This window comes from Rhincodon typus, chromosome 25 (assembly GCF_021869965.1).
Source record: "Rhincodon typus isolate 14 chromosome 25, sRhiTyp1.1, whole genome shotgun sequence".
NCBI classification, from domain to species: Eukaryota; Metazoa; Chordata; class Chondrichthyes; order Orectolobiformes; family Rhincodontidae; genus Rhincodon; species Rhincodon typus.
In genome coordinates, this window is record NC_063356.1 from 10,952,577 (window position 1) to 10,963,830 (window position 11,254).

An 11,254-nucleotide genomic window follows, 5' to 3' on the forward strand; every position below is an offset into this window, starting at 1 on the left:
TGGAGCCTTGGAGAACGGGAGCTCATGACTCCAAACGGGACCATGCACCCCTCAGGGGTCACAACCAACAGTCTGGGGACGTTCCAATTCTTTCTAAAAACCTCTCCATCCCTTTATTTCTCTAACATGCACCTTAAAACCACCTCATGAACAAAACTTTTGGTTGATCTGCCCTAATATTTTTATATAGCTTGTGTCAAACATGGTCTAATAATTCTAACTAACAGCATTATATAAATGCACTTAATCAGTCAGAAACACCTCAAAACCAACTTGGTATTTTTGGCAGAAATTCAAAGGAGGCAAAGGAACAAATAGCAATTAAGGCTCACTTATTCACAGAAGTTTCCTAATTTTTCCAGACAAAGTAAATCACACAGATCATACACTAGAAAGCTGAAGAGCTTTATTTCAGTGTCATTCAAAACACATATTTTTCTGGGAAAAGGCTGATATGACATGACCTCTTACAAGCATAACAAAAACACTAGTGTTTCATTAATTAATTTGCATTACCACTCAAATCTCACGTGCAAACTTTTGTTGCCAACTCCAATTTGATGTCCCAGCAATCCTCAAAAGTCTGTTTTCAATTCCAGTTTTAGATACCCATGACCTTAGTACCTTAAAATCTCAACTTTGATTATAAATTAGTATTGCAGAAATGCAAAATTGTTTGTTAAGTGATGGTCTCCTTCACTTTGATAAAATAAATTATTTCATTGCACAAAAAGATACCACTGACAATTATGACACCCGTCTAGAGCTGTCATAATCGACAAAAGAATGACATTATCTTTTTCATTAAAATGTTTATTTGTTGTGTTCAAGCAAGATTTGAGGCCTCTGCACTGCTCCTCCACAATCAGTTCCAGAAGAGCGGTGTTGTCAACGGCTGGTACACGGTTCATATATTGTGTAGAAAATAGGACAAATGCAATTGAAGCAGCTTGGAGTCTCTTATCCTTAAAAAGGTTTGGACTATATTTTGAGTTAAAGAGATTAACACATAGAAAGGCAAGATCATAAAGCAGCAGGTGGGCTCACTTAGCTAAAATACTGAAGATATGACTCCCAGGCCCTTGTGAAACAGTGGTTAGTATCCTTATCTCTAAGTGAGAGGCCTAAACTCAAGTCCCATCTGCTTCAGTGGTGTGTAATAACATTTCTGAATGGGTTGATTTTAAAAGAATATTTTATAAGATGACGAGATACCTGGAGAGCCCTTATAGCACACTGGTAGTGTAGCTATGCTAATGCCAAAAGGTTTAGGTTCAGATCCCTCCTGTCTGAGATGTGTCATAACACATATGAACAGGTTGATTCCATACTTGCAGTAATGGTTGTCCAGAAATATGTTTTTATTTTTGGAGTTAAAGCTAAATTAGCTTAAAACACATGCAGTGTGCCTTAATGACTATCACCCAACAGCTCTGACTTCAATAACGATGAAGTGCTTCAACAGGCTGGTCATGGCCCACATCAACTCCAGTCTCCCAGCCTGCCTCGATCCGCTACAGTTTGCCTACCGATGTAACAGGTCCACAGAGGATGCCATATCCCTAGCCCTGCACTCATCCTGGACTATCTGGACAACAAGGACACCGATGTTAGACTCCTGCTTGTGGACTACAGATCCACTTTCAACACCATTATATCCTCCAGACTGATCTCAAAACTGGGTGGTCCCAGCTCCACCCCCTGCAATTGGATCCTCAGCTTTCTGGCGCATAGGCCGCAGTGAGGACAGGTAACTGCACCTCCTCCACAATAACACTCAACACTGGAGGTACGCCCCCCAAGGATGTGTCCTCAGCCCTCTTTGTACTCCCTGTATACCTATGACTGTTGCCAAATTCCAAACAAATGCCATCTACAAGTTTGCTGACGACACCATAGGGGGACAGATATCTAACAACGATGAGTAAACGAAGTGTAAACAACAGTTTTGAACCATACAGAACGAGGAGCAGGCTTATGTTTGGTTTGCGAATGTGAAAACCTATGGTGTAGTTCTATTAGCTAAATAAAGGTGCTCAGTTTTCTATTAAACATTAACAGTCCTTAAATGGATCATAATAAATACTTATAAATAAGCAATCATTATGGACGTTACATGTTAGCCGACTTACCACATTTCTCACTGAAACTTGCCTGTATGCACAATGCAACACAAGCTGTGAAAACTCAAACCTGTTGTTTCGGACAGACCATCTCTAGCAGGTATACCAAGGGGGAAAAAAAAAGTACTTCAAAAAGTGAAAAACCAGTCAGGTACAGAGAGAGAATGCAGTAAAGGCTAACTAAACTGATTACAGGGACTGGAATCCGCAAGCTGCGGAAATGACAAGGTAAACCTCAAGGTTGAACTTATTGAAGCCTACATACAATCACAGAATGCTTTCAGCATTTGGTCCATCACGACCACGCCAAGCCATTGCAAGAGAAGCTTAACTCATCCCACTCTCCTGATTTCCCCCATCACCCTGAAAACTTCACTTCAGTACCCAATACATTTTCAAAAGCCACAACTGAATTTGTCACCACCCATAGAGGCAATTCATTCCACATCCAATCCACTTGCTACAGAAACATTTTCTTCGCTTTGGCAAACAAACCTGTGGCAATCACCCCGAAACTGTCAGCCAACATCCCCAATTCCTCCATTACCATCCTTTGTCCTGTACGACCAGCAAGGCAGGTCTACCAGAGGTAGAGACATGAGTGTGCCCTGGGAGCCCTCAACGTTGACCTGGAAACCTAAAAAGGTCAAACATCTGCAAGAAAACCTCTTACATCTTTTAATTTATCACATCCCTTCAGGTGATGAATCAGTACTCAACATTTAAGACCACTTGCGTGAAAATTTAAGGGTAATGAGAGCACATGATGCCCTTACCCAGAGTACATCAATCCTTCAGCAAGAGTACCCAAGTAGCATCAACACTGAGCTAGTCCTGAAAGACAGAACTGTCATTGTGAGCTTGTGCAGGTGATGAGAGAATTTTAAAAAAAAAAACAAGGAAAATCCAACAGTGTTTTATAGATATATTAGTGGCAAGAAAATAATCAGGCAAAGAGTAGGGCCCATTGGCAAGGAAGAAAGCCTTGGACTGCAAGATGACGACAAGCAGGCGAGTCAGATGGTCTGAAAGTGGTCAATGGAAGTTAACCTTGGAAAGTGAGAGATGATAGATTTGGGACGACTAACAATGGAAGGGAGTATGTGTTGAATTGTAGAGCCCTAGAATGTACAGAAGATCTGAAGGAACCTGGTGTGCATATCCATAGATCCTTGAAGGCAGCAGGACAGGTAGATAAGATGGCTAAGGGAGCAAATGGGATACATGCCTTCATTGGACAAGGATTGAATACAAGATCAAGGCAGTGATGAAGTTGTGCATAATACTGGTTTGCCATAGCTAGAGTATTGTATGCAGTTCTAGTCACCACACTAAAACAAGGATGCAAGGGGGAGGGTGCAGAAGGGATTAACCAGGATATTGCCTGGGCTGGAGCAATTCAGCTCTGAAGTGAGACTAGATAGCTCAGGGTTGTTTTCTTAGAGTGCAGGGAGTTGAGGGGGCATCTGATTGAGGTGAACAAAATTCTGAAACGTACAGACAAGGTAGATAGGGAGAATTTTTTTCCTCTTTCCCCCATCAATAACCAGGAGGCACAATTTCTAAGGTAAGCACCAAGAGCTTTAGAGGGGATTGGAGGAAAAAAAAATTTTTTTAACCCCGGGGGTTATGTGACTGGAACTCACTGCCTAATAGGGTGAGTGAGTGAAGAACCCTAAAAACACAAGAATTATTTAGATCAACACCTCAAGTGCCATAGCATACAAAAAAATGAACTATGTGCTAGAAAATCGGAATTGAACGGATGGACATTTGATAGTCAGCGCAAACACGAATGGGCTGAAGGACCTCTTTCCGTGTTGCAAAAGCTCTGATTCGGATACAAATGACCTCATCCTCATTGATTTATCTGTTGTGAATGCATATGTACATGACAGTAATGGTAGAAGTGGCCACCATGCTTTTGACTCAAGTGCTGCGGCAGCTCATTCCATACCCGCACCACCCTCTGCCTGAAAAAGTTGGTGCGTGTATGGAAGGAGCTGCCAGAGGAGGTGGAGGAGCCTGGTACAATTACAACATTTAAAAGGCATCTGAATGGGTAACATGAATAGGAAGGGGTTAGAGGGATATGGACCAAATGCTGGCAAATGGGACTATATTAATTTAGGATATCTAGTCAGCATTGATGAGTTGGACCAAAGGGTCTATTTCCATGCTATTAACTATGACACGATCTGGTGTTGTGCGATTCGACCATTGTGCTAAATGGCAGTGTTCCTAAAGATTCAGCAGCTAAAAACTAGGCAATGGAAGACTGTGAGCCATTAACAAAAGAATATTCTACTGGAACTTCTAACCTCATGCTTTGGCATAGCAGTTCAAGCCAGGGACCGAGCCTGATTCAAGGAGTACAAACAATATGGAGGAAACTATACCAGGCATATCTAATAATGCTAAAACAGCAGAAATACCATGCTATATGAAAAAAGCCAAGCAATCCCAAAAAGGGGGCTGCTTCATAACTGTCCCTTTCTTCAAACTGTGGCAGAGCCCAACATGACAATGCAAAAGAAACAGCCAAAGCAATTGCAACCAACTTCAGGCAAACATGCCAAGTGGATATCCATCACTGCATCAACCATGGCTCAGTATTTAACACACTCACTTCGAAGACAGAAACTTGTGGGTTCAAGTCCTGTTCCATGTCTCAAGAACAAAAATTAACTATGAAATTCTATGGCAATAATGAATGAATGTTACACTGTTAGAGATGACATCTTTCAGATTAAATATTATAATTAGATGGGATTTTTCTGAGAAAGCAGATCCAATGGCAATATTTCAATGTCCATCTAGGAACAGGGGAGCAAACAAAAACAAGTTATCTGGCCATCATATTATTGCTTGTAGGGGCTTTTTGTATGGAAACTAGCTGCTGTCTTTCCTACATTACAACAGCAACTACACTTCTGAAAATATTTTGCTGGTTGTAATAGATTGAGGTATTGGCTAGCCATGAAAGACCACCTTTAAAATGCATATTTTTATTTTAAATCATAACCTCCTCCTGAAGTTCCAAAAGAAGTCAATTTAATACACTTGACAAGGAAATTAACAGTATTTCAATAAATTCCATGGGCCCACAACAATTTCCCAGCTATGGTGCTGATGTGTTGGCTCCTTAGCCTAGCCATTGGCTAGTCATTTCAAAATAGCTACAATGCTGCCATCTACCCAATGATCTGTAAAACTGTCCAGGTACCTAATATCTATGAAAAGCAGATCAAACTCAATCCAGCCAAATACTACCCAATTAGACTACACTGAATCAAAGAAATAGAAGAAAGTGTCATCAATAATGCTATCAAGTGACACTTACAAACGACCTGTTCATTGACGCTGTGAGATTTATTGGCTATCATTTCTCCAGACTCTATTACAAGTAGAATAAAGAGCTAAATTTCAGAGGAGAGGGGAGATGAGGTGTCTCCCATCAAGTTCAAGACAGCATTCAAATGAATGTGACATCAAGGAGTCCTTGTAAAACTTAATTTATGGAAAAATCAGTGAAAAACTCTCTACAGGCACAAAGGAAAATGCCTTCAGTTTTTATTGGAGGCGGAGTTCCTCAGGGAAGTGAATCAGGCTCAATCATCTTTGACTGCTTCAATGACATTCCCTACATTCTAATGTGAGTAATGGCGATGCTCCCTGATAACTACACAGTATTCCGTTCATTCACAACAGCTCAGATAGTGCTGCAGTCCATGCCCACAGGCAACAGGACACGGACAACATTCAGGATTGAATTGCATGCTGGGTAGCATTTGCGCCCTACAACAACCGGGCACTGGCCACGTCCGCCCGGTATTCCACCACACCGTCCAGCACTGGATACCCCACCGTCGGCCTCCTGGGACATACATCCATCCATCCATACATGCCTACAAAGCAGGTTACAGACTCGATCCCTGCAGCATGTAATTCACCTGACTCCTAAAAGTCTGTACCACACAAATCAGAAGTGACCTGGAACGCGCTCCTACATACCTGGAAAAGTACAGTTCCAATACTCAAAGCTCACCATCCAGGACCTACGAGCCATTTCACTGGCCCTCCATTCACCATTTTAAACATTCATCTTCCAGCAGCAAACTAATGCTGCAGCATATATCATTTACAAGATGCTCTGCAGCAATGTATCAATGATTTGATAGTAGATCTAAAACCGATGACCTCTACCACCTAGAAAACTAAGGTCACCAGACATGTGGGAATATATTCCACCAAGATCCCTCTAAATCATTCACTACCTGACTTGTAAATACTGATGTTGCTTCATTGCTGTTGGATCAAAATCCTTCAACTCCTTACCCAACAACTCCCAGTCAGTATCTTCATCTCATGGACTACAAGCAGTTCAACACAAAAGCTCACTACCACCTCAAGGACAATTAGTTTGCACAACAAATGCTATCCTTGACAAAACCCACATCCCACAATGGAACAAAATACTAATAATGCCAAACTACTTCATGGCAAAATGCACACACTTCCGCCCACACTCCTGCCCCCCAACCCACCCACAACCAGCACCACTACGACTAAGAATTGAACATAAAATTCCACCAGGGACAATAAAGACAAACTCAGTTGAAATAGCAAAACAAAAATACAACACCAAGACACTAGTGGACAGGTATGTAGCAAATTCAGCTAGCAATAAAAAAAAGACAGTACTATACAATGTTTCTCTGTCTTGACTACGTTCACTGTTTTTATTAAGAAACCCAAGCAAAAGACCAAAGTACAGGATGTGAGAACATCAAAAGTTGAAATTAGCAGATTAGAAGACAACATAAATTAAGAGCTAGCAATAGGAAGTGGTAAAAATGAAACTAAATATTAAGTTGAAATCAACAAAATTTTTTCACTTTTTCTGAAAAGGATTAAGAGACAGATTTCAACAGGATTAGAATACAAGAGCAGGAGATGTATTGTTAAGGCTGTATATGGCTCTGGTCAGACTGCATTTGGAATACCATGAGGAATTTTGGGTCCCATATCTAAGGAAGGATTTGCTGGCCTTGGAGGAGGACTGCAAGAACAGTCCCAAGGAAGAAGGACTTGTCATGTAAGGAATGGTTGAGGACTCTAAATTATACGTGATGGAATTTAGAAGGATGAGAGGGAATCTCAAAGAAACTTACAGAATACTGAGAGATCTGGATAGAGTGGAGATGATGTGTCCAATAGTAGGAGAGATGAGGACCTGAAGACACTGTCTCAAAGTGACTCTTTAGAACTGAGATGAGAAGGAATTTCTCCAGCCCAAGGGTAGTAAATCTGTGGAACTCTGCCACAGAAGGCTGCGGAGGCCAAGTCATTGAGTGCAATTAAACAAAGATAGGCAGGTTCTTGAACTTCAAGGGATCAAGGTTACAGGGAGAAGGCAAGAGAAAGAGGTTGAGAAACATCAGCCATAACTCACAAGCAGAGCAGACTTGATGAGACAATTGCGCTAAATCTGCTCCTATATCTTATGCTCTTAAGATCTCTACTGGTCACAAACATAATTTGCAAGTGTATATCAAATAATAGAACACAGAAATTGATCTAACACTCCTGTTCAAAGACAGGACATTGGCTTCTTCCTAAGATTTTTCAGGGCTGCAGGCACAACTCATGAGGCCAGCATTTGTTCCTAAACTCTTAGTGCCTTTGAGAAGGAAGTGCTAGTGACACCACCTTCTTGAACTGTTGTGTGGGGTATGGACATCCACAATGCTGTCAGTCAGGTTCTTCCAGGCTTCTGGCACAAGGGCACATTTGTTCCAAGTCAAGATAGTGTGTGGCTTAGAAGGAAACTTCGAGTATTACATACAAACTGCAGTACAAAAGCTCACTGATAGGATCTGTTTCTATACTGTATGACTCTTTGGTCCAAATATTCCACGCTAACCATGCTCCCAAACTAAACTAGCCCCACTTGCCTGTGTTTGGCCCCTATCCTTCCAAACCTTTCCTATTCATGTACTTATTTGGATTTTTTTTTTTTAAAAAACATTGTACTTGTACTTGCATCCAGCACTTCCTCTGGAAGTTTGTTTCACACAGGAACCACTATGTAACAAAAAAAAATTCCCCCTCATGTCCTCGTTAAAAACGGTTCTTCTGACACTTTAAAAATACGCCCCTAGTTTTGAACTCCGCCACCCTGGGGCGGGTGGGGAAGACCCTTCCTATACAATTTAGGTATGCCCCTCATTATTTTATAAACTTCTTTAAGGTCACCCCTCAGCCTCTTACACTTCAGTGAAAAAAGGTCCCAGCCTATTATTTATAACTCAAACTCTTCATTCTCAGTAACATTCTAGTAAGTCTTTTCTGAACCCTCCAGTTTAAAAATATCCTTCCTATAACAGCGAGACCAGAACTGCACACAGTATTTCGGAAGAAGCCTCACCAACATCTTGTACAACCTCAACATGATTCCCCCCCACCCTCACTCCTGTACTCAAAGGTCTGAAAACAAAGACAAGCATGCTAAAACCTTCTTGACCAGCCTGTCTACCTGTGGCACAAATTTCAAATAATTACGTACCTAACCCCTCAGTCTCTCTGAAGTACAACATATCCAGGGCCCTACCATTAATCTTGTCATTATTTGTTTCACCAAAATACAACATCTCACATTTATTCCAAACTAAACTCCATCTGCCACTACTCAGCCAATTAACCACTGATCAAGATTTCTTTGAAATCTTCTTCACAGTCCACTACACTACCAATTTTGGTGTCATCCACAAACTTACTAACCATGCCTCCTATATTCTCATTCATATTGTTTACATAAAATGACAAACAAAAGCGGAGAGAGTACTGATCCCTGTGACACACCACTGGTCACAGGCCTCCAGTCTGAAAAACAATCTTCCACCACCATCCTCTGTCTCTAACCGTCAAGCCAATTTTGCATCCAATTGGCAAGCTCACCCTGAATCCCACATGATCATCTTTACTAAGAATGTTGTGGCAAGTAAGGGAGGAAATTACAAGACCCCTCGCAGAAATATTTGCATTATCTACAACTGCAGGTGAGGTGCCTGATGACTGGAGGCTAGCTAATGTTGTTCCTTTGTTTAAGAAAGGTTGTAACGAGAAACCAGGGAACTATTGACCTGTGAGTCTGACTTCAGTTGTGAGTAAATTGTTGGAGATGATTATAAAAGGATTTATGGACATTTAGAGAGGCAACAATTGATCAGGGATAGTCAGCATGGTTTTTGTGCAAAGGAAATCATGCCTCAAGTTTTTTTTTTGAGTTTAAGGAAGTTACCAAGAAGGTTGACGATGGCAGAGCAGTAGATGTTTTTTATTTAGATTTTAGTAAAGCCTTTGACAAGGTTCTGCATGGTAGACTAATTAGTAAAGTTAGGTCACATGGGATTCAGGGTGAACTTGCCAATTGGATACATAATTGGTTTAGTGGCAGGAGACAAAGTGGTGTAGAGTTGCTTTTCATAGTGGAGGCCTCTGCCCAGCAGTGTTCCACAGGATAACAAGGTGTAGAGCTGGATGAACACAATAGGCCAAGCAGCATCGTAGGAGCAGGAAGGCTGACGTTTCGGGGCTAGACCCTTCTTCAGAAAATGTTCCACAAGGATCAATTCTGGCGCCTCTTTTGTTTGCGCGAAGTAATTATTCAGTTCCTCAGCCATTTCTTGTTCCCCACTACCATCTCTCCACTGTCATTTTCCAGTGGTCCAATGTCCACTTTTGCCTCTCTTTTACCCTTTAAACACAGAGTGGTTCATGTGTGGAATGAACTTCCTGATGAAGTGGTCGATGCAGGTACAATTACAGCGTTTGAAAATATTTAGATGGATATATGACTAGGAAACCTTTGGAGGGATATGGGCCAGGAGCAGGCAAGTAAGACTAGTTTAATTTTGGATTATGTTCGGTATGGACTGGTTGGACCGAAGGGTCTGTTTCCGTACTGTATGACTATGGTTTGACGACAACGCAGAACCTTGTCAAAATCTTTCCTGAAGTTATGCTAGAAGTACTGAAAAGTTCAGTCGCATTCACAAGACGTTACAATAGTAGAAAATCACTCCCTCATACAGAGAGAAGAACGGGGAAGGAATATTACAATTACAGTACAGGACATACCCTGGAAAGTGGAACTTTCAAAACTCCAAACAAGGACTAGAGAGGGGCTTTGCCCCAGCGTCAGCTCACTCACCAAATGGATCTCAACAATATTGTTTGAGGTTTGGGGGGAGCGGTGGGCGAAGAGACTAAAACCGCCCACCGTAAGGAGGAACAGAAAGAGGGAGGGACGCAGTGAATCAAACCGCACTTGCGCTGCCTCGCGGGGGACCCTGGGAGTTGTAGTTCGCGTCTCGCGCCAGTTATGACAAAGGCGCAGCGTCCAAACTACAATCCCCACAATGCATGCGCAACTAACTTCCCCGATCCGCCGGAGGAACCGAATGATTTTAATTCTGCCCGTGACCACCCCTCCTCCAAAAAAATTTCACCGTCTCACCTTCTTTACGGGCTTATGCGATGCGACAGCACCGCCGTCGTTGTTAAAGACGACCAGAGAAGGTTCTTTCGGCGCTGCCGCCTTGTTGAGCGGGTTACTCTCGCTGCTCTGCGCTCGCTCGGCGTTGGCGTTCTCCTTCACCTCCTTGGCCTTCAGAGCCTCCCTCACGTCCTTGGTCTCCACCGGCTCGGGGGCTCCTTTCTTCAGCAGTTCGGCCATCGTCGTCTCTCCCGGTTCCCCTAGCTAAGCACCACAACTCAGATGCTGACTTTCCACCTCCGTTTGACTCGAGTGCGGGCTGGCGCAGCGACGAAGGGGACAGTCTGGAGTGTTGACGTTAGAGGACGGCCCGCCCCCACCTTTTCCCGTACGTGTCCCGCCCCCTTCCGTACGTGACACGCCCGCTCCAGTACGTGCCCCGCCCACTATTTCCCGCACCCTTCCGTACGTGCCCCGCCCCCATCGGTACGTGACCCGCCCCTTTGCCCGTGCCTGCCCCGCCCCTCTCGCGTGTTTTCTCTTCCCCCACCCCCCCACCTCAGAAGTTGACCATTCAGCCCTTCCCTAAGAGCCTGTTCAATATGACCATGGCTGATCCTCCAACTTCAGT

At 42.9% G+C, this 11,254-nt stretch overlaps 1 protein-coding gene across 1 annotated transcript in view; it reads right to left on the reverse strand.

Moving 5' to 3' along the window:
* The window catches only part of LOC109931795 (S-adenosylhomocysteine hydrolase-like protein 1), an 89,482-nt gene extending 78,471 nt beyond the window's left edge, over positions 1-11,011 (reverse strand). Inside the window, exon 1 of the mRNA XM_020531055.2 lies at positions 10,645-11,011. Within this exon, the coding sequence (XP_020386644.1) occupies positions 10,645-10,863 (219 nt within the window). The 5' untranslated portion in view covers positions 10,864-11,011. The remainder of the gene's footprint in view (positions 1-10,644) is intronic.
* Positions 11,012-11,254: the final 243 nt, after the last annotated feature.